We start from the raw sequence: 18,124 nt of genomic DNA on the forward strand, positions 1-18,124 counted from the left end.
ACGGCCCATACCCGATCTGCTTAATAAGGTCAGTCTATCGGATCAGTGCGCCCCTAGTTCATACAAAATGTCGAAAGTCAGGAAAAAAGTGTTTATATTGTGGTATAAGTGGTAAGTGGTGTTCTAAAGTTTAATACACGCAAGTATTTTGATTTCTTGTATGCTATATTTAGTGGTTTGAGGCTGATATTTGGGGAAATATCAGAAATGCTCCTGTCTCAGCCGGCTGGAGGGGGCGTCTAGTCTCTCTTCTCTATAGTGTAATACCAGCAAAGCACGCAAACTTGCACCTTGCACGCTCGCCTACATGTCATGGGCAGACAGTGTGCTATTCGTGGTATTAAACAGTGAGCACCTCACTGCCCCCAAGTGACCGTTTGCAGGTAGACGTACATAGATTTACGTGCCGCTAATCACCAACCTAGCCTGCAAACTGGCACTAAGGTGCAGGACAGGAGTTCTAAGTATGTAGTTTCAGTTGGACTTTGAGCCTCTAAACTGTTTATGGGGGCCCTTACAACACAGAATGACAGGCATGAAACAGCCCATGAAGTTTTAACTGTAAAAGCAGATGTTAAATTTTATTCACAGAATTAAATGCAGGTTTTACAATCATTCTGAGTGTGTCAGGAACGAGTTGGCTTTTCAGTTTGTGCAGCCCCCCCCCCCACTCCGATGCGGTGGGAGGCCGCCGAGAGCTGTGCATGTTTCAACAGAGTGACACCTGCAGTAACAATCTGATGCAGAAAGCAACACTAACGAAATGTTTTTGCACTGAATCAACAGAAAAGCAGTCAATTAACATGACAACTGGAAGAGAAAAAAAAAATTAGTAATACATTAACAAAGCATTGTGGTGGACCCACACTGAACAGATGGCGTTTATGGCCGCGGGCTTCAACAAAGCACTTCAGAGTCCCTGATTGTCATCGATGGCCACTGATCGATGCTGTTAGGGGGCGCAGGATTTAAATGAAAAAGTACTTGAAAGCCAAACTGGCCAACCAAAAAGTATGCGGAGCAACCAATCCTCCTTCAGGAAATTCCAGATTTAAAATTGTATTGGGCTAATCATGTATTACCATTAAACATTAAACATTTAAGTGCAAAATATTCTTCATATTTTTACAGTTGATCTGGGCTGCTGAGTAGGAAGAAAAAAACCCATCCAAAATTGATTAGGTTTTTGTGATTTAAGCTGGATTGATTTTAAGACGGCTTTCCTGTTCAGGTAGGGAACAACACCGCATTCAACTTTCACAAACTCTTAAAGAAATAGTTTCTCTTAAAAAAGGAATGAGAAGGTCAATGCCGCTGTAATATCTGTGGGGTGAACTTGAAGCTAAAGCTAGCAGCCGGTTAGCTTAGCCTAAAATAAAGGCCGGAAACACGGGGGAGAATGTTAGCCTGGTTCTGCCCAATTAAGACGTTCCATTCCCATTTGTTTAATCCGTGATGAAAAAAAAATCTGTGAAAAGACTCGACAACACTTTAGGAAGTCACTGTTCCCAGCCAATAAAAAAAAAAAAAAAAAAAAAAGAGTCCAGCATACCCCTGCAAAAACACAACTTGTTACACTTTGATTTGGTTTTGAACAGACTGAACAAACAATATAGAAGGTGTAAATCGGTAAGCTTCGGAGGTGTTTCCGGCGTTAATGCTAAGCTAAGCTAACCCGGCTGCTGAGACATGAGAGTGGCATCGACCTTCTCGTCTAACTCTCGGCAAGAGAGCGAGTGACCGTATTTCCCCCGATACGTGACCAGCTGTTTCTTTAAGCTTTCTTGATAAGGTAGAAACGACAAACACTCAACTTTCACGAGATCTTAACAAAACAAAAAAAAAAAAAACAGGGAAAACATATATTGCACAATGTATGAAAAAAAAGAGTGAAACAAAAATTCATGTTAAGTTTTTTTTTCTGCTACTGTACAGTTCTATGTGGTTAGAAGTTCAGTCTGGTGCGTTGTGTTTATACAGTGAATATAAGAAAATTCTAGTAATACTAAAGGCGACACTTCACAATGCAGGATCAGTGTGCTCCAATGTTCCAGATGTTACTATATACCTCAAAGACAGTTCATTCTGATCCTGCTTTGCGAACACCTAATATGGTACATATTGGTATATACACGAACACACGTATGTATATATGACAACAGTAATATGTGCACACATACAGATTCTCTCCAGTCTCGAGGCACTCCCTAGAGTTAGGTTAGGTGGTGTTAGTTGACAAAAAAAAATTCAATATTTTCAATCCGTCTAACTATCCGAATCATCGATGTGATTAAAAATAGCCATCCTTTGTAAATTCCTCGGAAGACGTCTTAAAAAGCGGCACGTTGTCCATTCAGAAAAATAACTTTCCCTCTTTTCTCCGGTGTTTTGGTCTGGGAGTGAAGTCGGGCGTCCGTGTCCCACCGCCCCGAGGCGATCTCCAGGAGGTCCGCGAGGGACAAAATCTGCATCCCTGTCGGCGCTTCCATCCGTTCATCTTTGCTGCGAGGGGGTTTCCCCCGGAGTCTGTGCTTCTCCTTCTCTGTCCTCCCTTCATCTCATGCTCCTTTACAGAGTCTTGTCAACGTACGGAGAACTGCAGCATGGGACCTCTCCTCCCTTCCCCTCCAGAATTAAAAAAAAAAAGTAATGAAAAAAAAAAAAAAAAAAAGGAGGGGTCAGAGGTCATATTTTCTCATCGGTCATCTCCAGGAACTGGGCGTACACATCTCTGGAACACTCCCCTTTCTGGTTGAACAGAAACTTGTAGTAGCTGCCGTCGGCACAAATGGCTGCAGGGTGGAGGAAGAGGAACAAGAGCAGACTCAGTCAGCAAAGTCAGGCCAGACACTTATATAATGCTGCATGAAAATAACCCTAACCCTGAAAAAGACGGTGGGAAGGATGCGTTGCTTGCTCGTGGCTGGTTAGGGCAACTTATCAATTTGGGTAATACTTTTAGCGCTTGTCGTTGTTTTCTCATCTGAATAAGTTTAAAAATCTCCTCCAGATAGGTCTTAAAACATATATACAAATAGTCTGATGTCTGCAAAAAAACAACAAAAAAACTAGAATTTCCACATTAAAATGCAAAAAAAAATGCAGAATCTATTAATTAATCTATTTAAGTTTTCCTGCTGGACACAAGACGTCTCCTGCTTTACTGTAAAGTCTGGTCTCAGTGTATGTGCACTGGCAGCTTCCCGTTTCTACATCACACTTGTAAATTGGACCAGGATTGGCTTCCAAACCATTTGTGATGTCACACGTCATTGCTCGTGGGGCCCCGCCCCTTAAAGTCAGCTCTTCGGTGAGCACAAGAGAAAAATTCCACTTTCAGCAGATGAATGTGGAAAAAAAGCCTTCTAGTGTCAAACTCTGCTCAGACATCATTCTGCAATAGTGAAGCTCAAACATCCGACCGTAGGAACGAGAAGGAAAACATATTTTTGAGTGGAGGAGGGCTTTAACTTTCACAGGGGGGTTTGTTTACAAACTGTGTGATTGTGTTTTTCTTGCCAGATTCTTTTTAGCGACGTCACCGGGATCCCAGTTCTCGTCAATTAATTTGGTGAGTACGATGTTATTATAACTGATAGAAATGATGGGCAAAACTACCAAAATAAGACCCAGTGATTATCCTTTAAATTTCATGGTACAGATACACCGTGACCTGCGGCACGACCTGATGCTGTCGGCCAAACTGAACTCACCTATGACAGCGTTGGGCTCTGTTCCAAAGGCGCACACACAGGGAGAGCCTGAGGGGACCTGGAACTTGGAGAAGCTCCACTTGGAGCTGAAGTATTTTGGAAGAAAGCTGGCTGACGCCAAACTGCAGAGAGAGAGAGAGCGAGAGGAGGAGGACGCACAGCCCATCAGGACACAAAGTCAAATTCACAACATTCGGGGGGGGGGGGGGGGGGGGGGGATTCATTATTCCGGCGGTAGACAGATTTGACCTCACTTGTACGGAAAACAGTTCAGCCTTCAGCAGAGACTTACCTCGACTGTTTGTTCCTTTTGGGGTCCTCGGCAGCAAAGATGTGCACCGTGCCGTGGTCACTGGACACGCAGATGAGGGACGCGTCCTGGTTGAAATTAATGCTGAGAGAGACGGAGCAGACGGAACGGATGAGAACTCTCGTGGGCTCAGTCATGTCCCAATAACCCATTCAGGCCGACACAGATAGAACGGGACGTTTCGTACTTGACTCTGTGACGCCGCTCGCCTTTATTACAGCAGGCTGAACACACATTTATAGAAGAACTACAGGATTATTACAGAGTATGAAATTATCATAGAGCTACCATTAATCTACGCTGTGCAGTGGTTCCAAACTTGTGGGTTGCGGGCAAACAAAATAAGACAGGGTCCATTCTGAGTGGGTAAACAACAAATACAAACTAAAATGACGATGTCGATGCTGGCTTGGTCAGTCATGGGACCCTGACTGTAGTGGTCCACAACACGGCCAATCACAAGTGTGACACAAAATGCGTTCAACTAACAATGCAGAAAATAATGTTTTATGTAGTAGTAGAAGTACAGGCCTGGTTTAAAAACTACAGTAGTTTCTGTATTGTTTTTTTCTGATGTAGCGAGTCACACTGCAGCCGCAACTTGTCAATATAGTGTGTATGCTTGCGGGAAGAGCAGAAATGGCTTTGAGGAGCAGGAGTAACCACTACCAATAAGACAACTTATTACTGCTCAATGCTCACCAGTAAATGTTGGCTGTCTGAGAGCCTCGTCTCAGCTCCTGTATGAGCTGCCCTGCAGATGTGTCGAAGATTCTGATTAGAGTCCCCTGTGGAAACACGACACGGATTAGTGTTCCGACGTGCAACGTTTTAACTTTTTGGTCAATTCACTTCAGCCCCGGCGCGGCTCACCTTCTCCGACGCGGTGGCTATTCTCGTGCCCTGCAGATTTAGAGCGATGCAGCACAGCGCCCCCTCGTGAGCGGGGATGTCGACCGGGGGCTTCTCCGTGTTGGCCAGGTCCACTATCTGCACGTGGCCCGAGTGTGTCCCAGGGAACGCCAGCAGAGAGTTGTTGCTATTGGGACACAGCACACACAGGCCTGAGGAGAACCAGGGGGAAGGTTGGTTAACTCTGCCAAAGAGTCTGTGTGGTTCAAGAGGTTAAGTAAGTGTGTGGAGCGGACTGACCTTTGGGGTTGTAGCAGGTCTCAAACACATGCAGCTGATGGGGGTTGTGGGTAAAGGTGAAGACTTTGATCATTGAGTCCAGGACCACCACAATCCTGAGAACAAAAGGAGAACCAACCCACAGGCAAACACTTGAACTAAACGTCAAAAAAAGAGAAGTCTCCTCAACTAGCATTCGCAAGCGCAATGCTAATGCTAATGCTAACGCAACCCTAACACCGCCAGGCAAATCTCTCTGTATTTCTCAGTATACAGAGTTTTTAAATTTGGTGTCTGTGGCGACATTCCCGCGCTGCTGCACCAGTAAGTGATGCGTTTTACGTCAACCAGCAATGACTGGTTTTCCAGAGCTGAATGGGGGAGCAAGAGCCATGTAGAGACAGAGTCGCGTCGAGGAAGTTCAAAATGCGTGATCCTCAGGTGTTTCACGTAGACTTCAGATAGTTCCTGGAAGTTCTTGGCGGGCAATTAGAATGTGTAAATATAACACACCCATGGTAAATACAGAGAGCCAGAAGTTAGTTAGGGAACCCAGCTGACGCAACTCACTCTCTACATGGCTCTGGGCTGCGGAAAAACCTATGGGCATATGCCAGAAGGGGGAGACAAGAGTTCCGCACTCCAGCTTTAAGCTGAGACACATTTTTTTTGAAAGCGTGGTGTCTGCCTGACACCACAGTGCCTGAAGAGGAACTTCCCACCTACTCACTAATGCATTACACAACACTTATCTTGCAACGGCCACAAATGACGAAATAAATTCCACCGAAAAAATGACAGAAGACAATCCCTGGACAGATGAACCAGCTTTACAAAGTGTGTGTGTGTGTGTGTGTGTGTGTGTGTGTGTGTGTGTGTGTGTGTGTGTGTGGGGGGGGGGGGGGGTGTTTACCTGTCACGCCGAAGCTTCACTGCTTTGACTTCTGTTGAGAACTCAATCTCAATAACTGTCTTTTTCTTCAGGTCATCCCAGATCATCACTAGAGTACCGATAAAATAAAAAGAAAAAAGAAAGAACATCGCATTAATAAAAAAAAAAAGTGTGGTACTTAACAAAATGTTCTGCAAAGTTCACCAAGTTAAATTTAAAGACTTTTGAATACGACTTAGAACACAATTTAATACCTGTTTCACTGTCATACTGGTCAAAGTATGAAAGTATGATACAATGTGACCTGGAATTCTTTATTGTTACAACACGTTTCTTTAGATGCTTCCCAGTGGCAAGATTTTTTAAAACCTCCTAAGGCCTTTTTTTGAGGAAGCTGAATTCAGTTGGCCGCACCCACCCTGAAAATGGAACTACAAGCCATCATTTGTCAGAACAGAGCCCTGGCATAGTGTTGATAAGACTGCTGATGCTGAGGGAGATAAAAAAAAAAAGCCATCTATCAACATTGCTAACTCAAGTAGACAAAACATACCTTTGTTGGTTGGGTACTTGGGTTTCTTTCCTCCGCCCACTAGCGCTAAATAGTTACACCTGAACAGCATCTCCACATGGCCGACCCCGCCCTCCAGGAACTCTGAAAGTCAACGTCATTGGTAGTGAACTTCAATCATGACAACAAGTGCAACTGTTAATTACTGTGAGGGAAGAATGCAGCCCTCATCATCACAACTGACAGTCAACTGCGCTTCCAACAACATTCGAAATGCTGCTTCTTCTGAACTGCTTACTCATCTCTAATGGCTCAGCTCTCTACAACAGAGAGCTCACCACAATGACAAGCAATCCTTTGCATTCCAAACAATTAGACTGCCCCCCCCACGCCCACCCTTCCACGTACAACACACATAACGTCAGCAGGAAAAAGAACTGCTAGGCGCTGTAGAAAACTGTCATCAAAGAACTGCATACGGATTATTGGGGCGGGGGAGAGGAGACCAGAGCAGGTCATTTGCTGAGTCACATTTAGAGCCCTCCTCGGGGGGGGGGGGGCTCCTCTTATATCCCTCCATATTTAAGAAGTTGCAGTTCTGCCTTGTCTTGGTGCAGCTGACTTGGCTGGTTTGAATGATTTCCTGCAGTCATGAGCCAAAAAGCTTTGAACAAGGAAATCAAATTAGCTGTCAGCCACTTAGCATTCCTCCATTGTCACAGCTTGGGATGGTCATTTCAAAAAGGTTTCCTTAATTAAATGTCAATTATCAATAATCAGTTCATCATTAAAAGCTTACCAAACACAGGACGCATGTTTTTCCTACACGATATTTTTTTTTTAATCTAAACAAAAAGGGCTTCTTTTTCAGAACTACCCCAGTAAATGTGGTATTTGCATCATACATAAGCACAAGTCAATTACGTGAATCATGCATTAAAACAAAACTATGTCTTCACTCAAGATTCCTGCTCCTGTCATTATTTAACAAATGGCTGAATGAAATTCAAGATTAAACATAATAATACTGCACTGCTTATAGACTATTCTGGTGGAAATAAATAAGATGACATTAGACATCCTGGGCACCAAAAAAATGAATAAATAAAACACAGCCCCACCCATTCTTGTATCAACAGAAAGGTCTGTAACCACAAATGATGACGAACTTGACTGTCCGGATCTCTTGACAACAGACCTGAATAATACTGTAAGTGTAACTCCTTGATGAAAATGTGGCAGAATCTGCAGGCGACAACTCAAACCTGCGACGTGTCATCAAGGTGTGCGACAATGTTTTCCTGAGCCATTGTGAGCCAATGGCAAACCAGTCGCCGTGAGATGCAATGATTTGTGGTTTGACAGAAAATGTATCTGCAACTATTTTAATAGCATTTTAGTAGTATACAATTTCCTATTGTAATTTTTGGAGCCAAAATGCCAAAAATCCCCTGGTTCTATCTTCTGAAATGTGCTGCTTATCTGTTTTATATCATCAAATCCAGCCGATTAACACATTTTCATTTGTTAAAGGTTTACCTGTTCAACAATAACAATTCCTTAGATATCAATATGTTCCAACTTGGCAGACTCAGTGAACTTGTATGTAGGTAACAGAATGTGTGACCAACGCGAAAGATTCTTTTCTACCAGTTATAAACAATGCTGTCTACGGGGCTTGTTACCTTGTTTCTCCTTCTCCTTAAGAGGATCTGTGTTGTACACACGGAACCCATTCTCCATTCCGCAGGCAAAGCATCCTGGGGGGACACGCAAAGACGAAACAGCTGTGAGAAATCGATCACTAACTCAACATCACATTAAATCAACAGTTGCTGTCATATCGGGGGCCTTTGCAGTAATGACAACACACAACATGAGGACACAGAGGAGCTCCTTTTAGTTGGATCAACTGGCCCAGTGCGGTGATAAAAGAGCAGGCCTTCACAAATACAGAGCATGGAACAAATGATTAACCTCTGGTGCAATTCATGTAAAACTGGCCGGCCGTATGTTGACATCGGTGATTGCGGGATTGAGTGCTATAGCTAGTTCTTTAAGGGGGTCATGTGAGGTCGTTGGACGCTTTACCTTTATGGCGTTACAATACTCTCAGTCCTGACAAAGCTAGTTTGGCACCAGTAATTACATTAAAGCAATGTTAAGTTAGAACAATTAGGAAGAATATGTTAACTTTACGGCCTGTGTAAATGTGTGTGGGTGGGAAGCGAAGACAATTTGAGCAGTGTCGAGTTTTACCATTGTAGCTACGTACAACAAGAAACATCTTTATTTGTGAACTGACAACATAATAAATGACTGGGCTTATTTTGGAAGTAACGGACATAACATTGGTCCAATAACGCGGTAATAACTGTCAAACTTAGCTAGTTTAGCAAGCTGTCCATTAGCTAGCTAACGCCATAGTCGTAACCAAGGCACGGCTTTGATGGAAATTCAGCTAACGTTAGCTTTTAAGTTGAGTTCACCTACACCAGTAGCTGCCTATACACTGTTCTGGTTTGAGTACCTAAACTTAAACCACATGGTTTTGTCTAACGGAACACCCCTTGTTGTGTATACCTAACATTACTTGGTTAGCTGACTTATATGTTGGCTGAAAACACTAAAGCTACGTTAGCTGGCTAGCTGGCGTAGCTAGCTTAGCTAACATGAATTTAACGTTCGGTACTTGAAATTAACGTTTATGAAGTGACAACGGCGCAGCAGTATTATTGTTAGACAATTTCAAGCCTAGAAAATGAAACGTAAAGCTACTGTTATTAGATAGTGTTATAGTTGTGTAATAGTATTTTTGCTCTGGGAAGACATCGATTTAGCAACGTTAGCTTTGCATTCACGACGCTACCAATTTCCATTTGGGAGAAAAAAAAAACACATGACAGCGCCGCTTCTTACCGTGATCCTGGTTAAATCCAGCATAAAGGAGCCCATTCCCGTGAGGATTAGACGGTAGTAAATTCATTATTTTAACACAACAACCGAATGCCAAATTACGTTAATAAGTTAATCCTAGCTACTGCTGCTGCCTGAGGAGCTAACCGGCTACCATTCCTCCAGAGTCTGCTGGGCAGAGAGAAGGAAAACAACTGAGGCTGGTTCCTGCTTGGAGAGAGCTGTCACCAGTCAAGATCAAACGGAGTTTCCAGTGAACTCCGTTAACGTATTTGAGCAAATATTTAACTCTGAAATCATTTCATTAGTATCTTCATTAACTAAAAGTAAACATATCTCAATGCTTGTGAGATAGGCACTGATCAAAGACGGGTTTTTTATCAGAAAACTACAACTTCGTTAGCCGTTGTTGATGATATGATTACATGTGAATCATAGTTTCTCGTCATGCTAAATATGCCAGAGATGATCTGGCAAGTGTAAGTGTTACTGTTACGGAATTAAGTTAGCTTAGACGTTGGATTTGCCATCGTTTTTAAAACAAAAAGATTCAAGTGAAAAATACTGATAGCGCCGAATAGTGAGGTGGCATATCACTGTCAGTCAGGCAAACGTATACTAGATGTAGCTGGTTTCATTTGGTTGGTTGGTGAAAACGTGCGAAAACATACTTAGGCAGCGAATGCTGATAATGTTCTTACTTAGATACTTATTGAGTCAGTCTAGTCAAGATCCATACATAGCCCCAGTGGCCTAATGGATAAGGCACTGGCCTCCTAAGCCAGGGATTGTGGGTTCGAGTCCCATCTGGGGTGAAACGTTTTGTTTTCCTTATATTTAGGTTTCAGCCACAGCAGCTTAATGTGCACATAAAGTCCGTTGTAATGGAAGAAAATATTCCTAACAGCAATGAAGTTATGTGAGTATAATTTATACAATCAATTTCCCCGATTCTCGATGTCTTAGCAGTATGAAATACACTGAATATCAATCAATTGAATGACTGATACACAATGTAGTTTGATGCTCTCTTCATGAAGGGACATAGCACCTGAGGACAGTGCACTGGTCTCTGCTGGCTTGGTGGCATCCCACCCAGGTGCAACCCCCCCTCCCCAAAATCACACACACACACACACACACACACACACACACCCATTGTCCAATGTCTCTCTGTTGGACTGACTTATATATTGTCATATATTATCTATCTATATCTATTATCATATACTATATTTGATATGCTTATATGCCATACTATACTATACTCTTTATTACATTACACACAATATATATATTATACTTCTATATTAATACTTAACACTAAGTACTATTACTTAATCATACTATATATTATTCACATGTACACTGTTTACGTATACTTGACTTGCTGCCTTTGCTGCTGCGAATTCCATCGCATCACTCTCTTTTGCCTTGCAATTTTGTCTTTAATTTAGTAGTTTTTATTTTTACTTCTATTCCAACTGAAGTGTTATTACCATATTTATTTCTTTACCTCGTCTATTTATCTGTACTTATGCCTCTCCCCGTGCTGCTGCTGCAACAAACCAAATTTCCCCCTGTGGGAAAGAATAAAGGCTTGTCTTATTTGTTGAAAGAAAACAGCTTTTAGAATAGCTTGTCATGCGTCTTGTGCTGTGTGGTTTTAATTGATTCATTTCTGCAGCGTTGAATAGGCCTTTTTCGTGGCGAACATGTCCTGGCAGGAAAAGCAGAGGCGTACCTAGTAACAGTAGTGATTGCTCCATTACATTCAAGTATCCCAGAAAGCAATGCCTGAGGCAGCATGCACACCAGCGCCCTGAACTGTCAAACCTAATGTAACACATCTATTATTGATGAAATTACACGTGCTTTCCCTGCCGTGGGTAATATGCCCTCAGTCATATAATGTTTTATACTGAGCATTATGACATTAACAACAGCTCAATTCACTGTGTCCTAGTTAGCCATGACCAATACCATGACCCTGAAACTGAGGCAGCTAAATGGAATTCAGCCCTGATTCATGTCTTTACGTGTGCTTTTTCTACTGTGACATGTCAAAATGTCTTCAACAGCAAAAAGCCTTTGGGCTGCCAAAACAAAGAAAGCCTGACTTTAGACGTATCTGTTGCAGATAATAATGGCCCAAACAAATGTAGAGCCATCTAGTGGTTGAGAGCAGCAGATATGTAATTTAGTAACAATTTTAAAGAAAAAGAAACAATGTGCAAGCGACTCAAATGCTCAAAATCACATGAATGACCTCACTTCTGACTAAATCAAATGACACCTGGAATCAAATGTTCAATTTATTCAAGAAAAAAAAATCAGTTCCCCAAGGAACCATGGTTTATATCATTTATACATACAAATCTTTTGTAGAACTACAGCAAACGTTTCTGTAAAAAATACAAAGTTACATTTTTATAATGCACTATACAATTACACAGTTCCTAACAATCCAAGCTTTGACAGGCACAGAGAGAGCGCTGAGGCTGACATTTTAAGGAAAACATCCTTCAACTGGAAAACCTGGTTTTCATTTCCCCAAATTCAGTCAGCGCCCAGGCTGCTGAAGTGTCCTCGAGCAAGGCCAAATCCTCAACAGTTCCTCAAGTTCGGGTCTACAGCTGATGCCGACCTCCTCCAATAGGGGAGTGTTAAACAGAACATCCCTATTGGAATAAGTATCGTGATAACATTAACTACGCATGAACAAGTCTCCTGTGTCTTTTTAGGCCATGCAAGCTTGAAAAGCCCTTGCTACATACTGTGCAAACATATGGTCTCTCTCCTGTATGGGTTCGCATGTGTAGGGTAAGAAAGCAGGACTGGACGAATCCTTTTTCACAGACGTTGCACTTGAACGGCCTTTCCCCAGTGTGGTACCTCCTGTGTATCTTTAGTTCTGCGGCGGACCTGAAAGACTTCTCGCAGTCGTCGCACTTGAAGGGCCTCTCGCCTGTGTGAATCAAAGTGTGCCTCACCAAAGCGTCCTTGCCAAAGAATCCCTTCCCGCAGTGCTCGCACGGGAAGCGCAGCCCTTTGTGATGGAAATTGTCGTGCTTCAGAAGGCATCTTCTGGAAGTGAAGGTCTTCCCGCACTGGGCGCAGGTGAATGTCGGTGTCGGCTTCTCTGTGACGGGCTCGCCCGAGTGATGCACGCGCTCCACATGCCGCGTCAGCGTGACGCCGTGCCGGAATTTCTTGCCACATTCCCAGCAGAGGAAGGGATACGCTTTAGTGTGTTTTTTCTGGTGCTCCACGAGGTCAGAGTACGATCTGAATCGTTTACTGCAATGGGGGCACTGAAATGGTTGGTAACCGGTGTGTTTCCACTCGTGTCTGATGAAACGCTTCAAACTGGCGAAAGTTGTCTGACAGTGGGTGCAGGTAAAAGGCTCTGTGGGATTGTGGACGTCGAGGTAGTGCTTATGGAGGGCCTTGAACACTGGGAAATTCTCCTCACACTGGTTACACTGAAACGGAGTGTGGGATTCTTTGTGCATTGCCAATGCCTCCGGGTCACGTACCAGTTTCATGCACACCTCGCAGTAGAGCGGGTTGTGAGTTTGTTTGTGGGAGTCCAACGTTGACTTGTACTTGAATGCCTTGTCACATTCGTCGCACCTGAAACAATGCTTAACATCCTCCGGCTGCTCAGGATCCACCTGCTGCTCGTTGTAGCAAATGTTTCTTAGATGGAACCTGAAAGTTTGTTTGCACTTAAACTCGACGCTGCAGTGAGGACAATAGAACGGACCCTCTATCAAACTTTTGTTTCCTTCGGGGCTTTTCTGTCCTGAGTCTTTGGAAGATCTCCTCTCTCCAGAAGGTGAGTAGTCAGGGTCCTGGCTTGTGTTGTCCGACGGCTGCTCATCGTTGGTTGCCTCACAAGGGACCCCGCTGGATGATTGTTCGCCCTCGTCTGCTGCAGTCTCCTGTTCCTTTGCCTTCCTGCCGGCCTTTGCTTTCGGTAGACTTGTGCATTTGTGTTGCTGCAAGTAACGCAGGCTCTTATAAAACCTTTTACACGCAGGACAGGAATAGGGCAGCTCCTCCGAGTGTCGATTCATGTGACGCTCTAAGAACTTGGCACGGCTCACCACCTTGCCGCACACTTTGCAGGTTCTCTCGTCCAGGTCATTGCTTTTGGCTGAACCTTGGGATTTGGCAAACTGTTTAGGGCTACTGTTGGTCGTATTACTGCCCTGCGTCTTTCCCGATTTTCTCCACTGCGATAGGTAGCGTTTCATCTTGAGCCCGCGGTTCTTTCTCACCGGTCTTTCCCACAAGACGTCAAATTCTGGATCTTCTTGCTTGCCCCTTGCTCTGCTCTGCACAGCAAAGTCTTCATCCGCCGGACGTTTCTTTTTCCTACCGCGTCTATTTGGCTTCTTCTCCACGCCGTCAAGCACCGTCACCTGGCCATCCTCCCCGATGATCAGCGTTCCAGATTGGTCGTCGTGGTGTTCGTCTGCCATTTCACTCTCACTGGCCTCCACGCCTTCTGCAGGACCTGTAACCACAACAGTGTCCATTTCGGCCTTCACCTCGCCGCTGAGACCAAACCACTGGGTTTGCACGCACTCTTCGGGGTTCCCACTTCCCTCCACGTAAACCTCTTTGTTCTCAGACTCCACCTCCATCTCTGTGCAGACTGTATACACGAGTCCGCTTTCGGCGTCCGTTTCCGTTTGCTCATTTACGATCACAACTCTTTCCACAGGAGGGAGACACAGGGCTGACAAGATGCCGCTGTCAACAACGTAAGACTCTGAAAAGAAAAGAAAGGAGATCACAAGAACTGTTAAATTGACAAATAAAACTGATTAAAGGGGCCCTATAGAACATGTTCAGAGCTGTTCTGACAGATGTTACTGAAGCTACATGAACACTTTTGCTGAGTGAAAAATAACTGGTATGACGTAGGTCATTGCGCAATAATGTTTTTATCCGTTCCAAAGTGTTAAATATCTAATATTTTCTGTGAATAGGTCATTGACATTCTGAGAAGCTCACCTATGTCCTCTAACTGGCTGAGGTCTTTCTGAGTGTCCAGCAAGGTTTTCAGCTCCTGAGGTTGAGTGAAAGTCTCCATGCATTCATTGAGAACGGACGAGGCATCGCTGAGCAGAGATGCAATCTGACAAAGACCAAATGAAAATGAATGTGGGGCAACGGCACGGCATCTTCCTGATAGTCTGTGAAATTTGTTTTTTTTTCGTGTACGTGTGAAGCGAAAGAAAAAAATTATATCAATCCTTAGTGTGGTAATATAAAAGCACAGAAATATTAATACCTGTTGGAGAGTTTGGGTGGGAAGAAGCTTTTCAAGTCTGGAAAGAAACAGCCACATCAGTGTCTGGATCGCTTTGTCATACGTGGGGCCAAAGTCTCCAGGGAAAACATCCTGGAACACGAAGAAAGTCAAAGAAGTGTCAAATATCTGAGCTGTCCATACAAACCATGAATTAACAACAAATAACAGGGCAAACAGGAGTACATCATAAAACAAAAGATTCCCAGTAAAATTTGATATTCAGTGATCACCTTTCAAACATTAAACGCATCTGTGTAAACACGTATGCAACCAAAACTCACCTGGAAAAAGTTTCTTCTCTCTTCAGGATCTCTCAGCAGATTTTGGACAAGGCCCATGAAGTGTGAGTCAGATACGTCTTGTTCTGCATTATCAGCCTGCGATAAAAGATGGCACAACATAGCATGTGACTGAAATAAGAAAGGAAAAAAAATGCCACCGTAAAAGCAAACGCTTGGATCAGTACTGCCCAGACAACAGTAAAAAAAAAACAAAAGCCTCACCTCCACGTTCCAAAGAGATCGGAGGGTCTGCATTCGGTCAAGATGTGGCTGAATAATCTGGAGGTCTGCAGTCTCCTCAGAGCGACACAACTCCAGGATCAGCTACAATCAAGAGGACAGCAGCAATAATGTGAGTCCAGAGCTGCTCATCTGCCTGCTGTTCTGTTTTAATTCACACTGGGTCTAAAATAACCATCCAATGTATTAAAGCTAAGGCACAGCTCTCTGATTAATGAGCCTGTCACATTGACTGGAAACATTCTGCATGAATGCTTCAGTTATATACAGTCCCGTGACATTGTCTGTACTGAAATCAACGCAAAGCAAAAAGAGTGGATCTGTGACAACCTCCTGGTTGACATCTTGCTATGACACAAGTATACAGTTTCAGAATTACAGTGAGTAAGCCATCACATTGAAAGATTGGCGACCTGCACACACTGCAGGATCAAAGCCCAATCCGTTTTGGCTCTCAAATGCACTATATTGCTGGTTAGAATACACCAATTTTATTTTAAAATGTTCTACACTGACAGCCTTAAGGTGCCCTTACATTGTGTGACAACAGTGATTGTGTACATCTATTGCAGGTCACACTGTGCGAGATGGGTCTAACAAAAAGTTGGTAGCAATTAGCATCAAGCTGAGGCTGTCAGCGATGTCAGTTGCTGCGTAATTGATGTTTTGTTTCACCTCCATTGTTTTGGTTCGTGTGTGTACATCTGGGTGTTTTCCCCTCAACGTAATACAAAAATGCTGTTTCATGCTGTATTGTGTTTGGTTGGTTAGTAGATGAGCAGCAGCTGATTAACTCACCTAATGAAAACGTTCTTCAGCATAAAATTAACTAAATAAGAGCATGTCTCTGCGTCTTTGATGGTAAAAATGCTTTCAGGCTTCTGTGTTTCTCACATTGTAGATATTTCAAATCAATTTTACTTTTTAAAATGTATATAGAGGCTAATAGATTCAAGTGCTGATTCAAGTTTTGGCGGTTCCACAATGTTAACATATCCCTGTACCTGCCAATTGCTGCAGCCATGCCTCATTATCCCCACAAAACATCAACATACTCTCATTTGGTTTACTTTTCAGTGCTTTTGAAAAACAAGAACTTCAACTTCTTCCTCACCCGTGCTCTGAGACCCAAAATGAGTTCAGCCCGCTGCCTCGTGGAGAGAAGCTGCGGAACAATCTCCGTAACCCTGAACACAAACTCCTCAAGCAGCCCATAATCTGGCACAATTTTCTGCTCCACTGTCTGCCAGATGGCTGCGGAGACCAGCCGAATCGGCGGGACCAGGAGGCGCAGGGCGGAGAGGGTAAGAGAGGGACCTGCAAACAGGGAAATACATTTAAAAAAAAAAAAAAAGAAAGAAAAGAAAACTTTAAAAGATTGACATAGTAACCCTTCCAAATTAAGTTCAATTGATAATTAACTATTTTATACAAGGCAGCATGGGTTCCCCATGTCATTTCTGGACAAAAACATCACTGCTTATTCATTCACATGTCATCTTTCAATGCTGTGAGCACCAGAAACAAAACTCCTTACATCTCCATTTTAGTGGGGTATCAAAAGAGGTCTCTGGGATAGCTCAGTGACTCGAATGTAATAACACCAGGGGCACACACAGGGGATACATTAAAAAGATCCAAATCCACTTTCCACAAACTCACACCTTGACTGCATTTGAAAGTTGTTTTTGCATCTTCAGAGGCAGAGTCAGTTTACTCAGCGTGTACGCCAGTAAGAGATAATGCAACAAACACACACACCCACTGTAAAACTAGGGTCCAGCATCTTGGTTAATTATAGCTGACAACCACGATTTATGTTTAATCCCAGATCTGTTTACTAATCTTTGGGCGCACCACTCCATAAATCCATACACCGATGACAAAACTGTAGTATCCTGTAAAGTTAATGTTAGGATTTTTCTTTTGGGCGGGGGGGGTAACTCAGCAAAAACATTTCAATGCCAAACTCAGGTTAGGGCGGATGTGTCCATTTTCATTTCCGCGATATAGAATGACCTAATGTTATGTGTTGGATACATCATAAAAGGTGGCACATTCACATTGTAAATATGTATTTGCAAACACCCACCAATAAATATAGCTGTTTAGGAGTTGTCGTAATTAATTCTAAATCAAAACAGTTAAATAATTAGACTGACTTTCCTGCAGCTAATTTAGCTAGCGTTAGCCAAGATAGCGCAACCTAGCTATAGCCTAGCGTTAGCACGTAGTCCGAAACTTAATGTGTGTAGCTAATGCCGTTAACCCAGCTATCTGTTTCCATGGTAGGACGGACACATCAATATTAGTGGCAGTCTAAATTCGATTTAAAGGAGTTTCGTGGTGAATTATCTGACAAAACTACTGTTTCTGGACAGAGTTAGCAATGCCATTCCCGCGCGCGGGCTGTGTTGCGGCCTAGCCAAACAAATCTGTCTTAAAGCGTTTATACTCACCAGGTAACTCGGAAATATCCCCGTCCATGTTGTGTATTCACAGCAGTTACATTACAGTTAGGGAAAACGATGTCAGCCACTCGACCGCAGCCAAACTAAATATTTAACGGTGCTTGTGTCCAGATACCGAAGTCACACAGGCGATCTTTGTGCGTCAACGGTTGCCCTGCGTTCCGTCCGGAATAACAATCCGACGAGAGGCTGCAAATCGGGGTTTGAAAAGTTCCGCATCTTCGTTTCTCTCTCTTCCATTATGGATAGGTTATCTGATATATATATATATATAAATAAAACATTGCCGTTTTTAGTTTTACCACAGTAAGTACATTTTTTAGTTTAACC

At 43.2% G+C, this 18,124-nt stretch overlaps 2 protein-coding genes and 1 non-coding gene across 3 annotated transcripts; 1 reads left to right on the forward strand and 2 right to left on the reverse strand.

The window, feature by feature from the left end:
- Positions 1 to 2,672: 2,672 nt before the first annotated feature.
- wdr45b (WD repeat domain 45B) lies at positions 2,673 to 9,556 on the reverse strand. Its single transcript, XM_070927331.1, has 10 exons — positions 9,477 to 9,556; positions 8,243 to 8,317; positions 6,600 to 6,701; positions 6,068 to 6,155; positions 5,176 to 5,270; positions 4,897 to 5,087; positions 4,726 to 4,811; positions 4,006 to 4,107; positions 3,714 to 3,835; positions 2,673 to 2,792 (listed from the first exon to the last, which is right to left on the reverse strand). The coding sequence occupies exons 1-10, from the start codon at positions 9,541 to 9,543 to the stop codon at positions 2,686 to 2,688; spliced, it is 1,035 nt and encodes a 344-aa protein (XP_070783432.1). The 5' UTR covers positions 9,544 to 9,556; the 3' UTR covers positions 2,673 to 2,685.
- Positions 9,557 to 10,215: 659 nt separating this feature from the next.
- trnar-ccu (transfer RNA arginine (anticodon CCU)) lies at positions 10,216 to 10,288 on the forward strand. Its single transcript has one exon. It is a non-coding gene; the product is annotated as a tRNA-Arg (tRNA).
- Positions 10,289 to 11,805: 1,517 nt separating this feature from the next.
- Positions 11,806 to 17,883, reverse strand: LOC139302911 (zinc finger protein 135-like). The gene is made up of 7 exons (XM_070926560.1): positions 17,783 to 17,883; positions 16,438 to 16,640; positions 15,306 to 15,407; positions 15,084 to 15,179; positions 14,782 to 14,892; positions 14,502 to 14,625; positions 11,806 to 14,256 (listed from the first exon to the last, which is right to left on the reverse strand). Exons 1-7 carry the CDS (start codon positions 17,808 to 17,810, stop codon positions 12,185 to 12,187), a joined length of 2,736 nt encoding a protein of 911 aa, XP_070782661.1. The 5' UTR covers positions 17,811 to 17,883; the 3' UTR covers positions 11,806 to 12,184.
- Between the last annotated feature and the right edge of the window lie 241 nt (positions 17,884 to 18,124).

This window comes from Enoplosus armatus, chromosome 20 (genome assembly GCF_043641665.1).
Source record: "Enoplosus armatus isolate fEnoArm2 chromosome 20, fEnoArm2.hap1, whole genome shotgun sequence".
Taxonomy (NCBI): Eukaryota; Metazoa; Chordata; class Actinopteri; order Centrarchiformes; family Enoplosidae; genus Enoplosus; species Enoplosus armatus.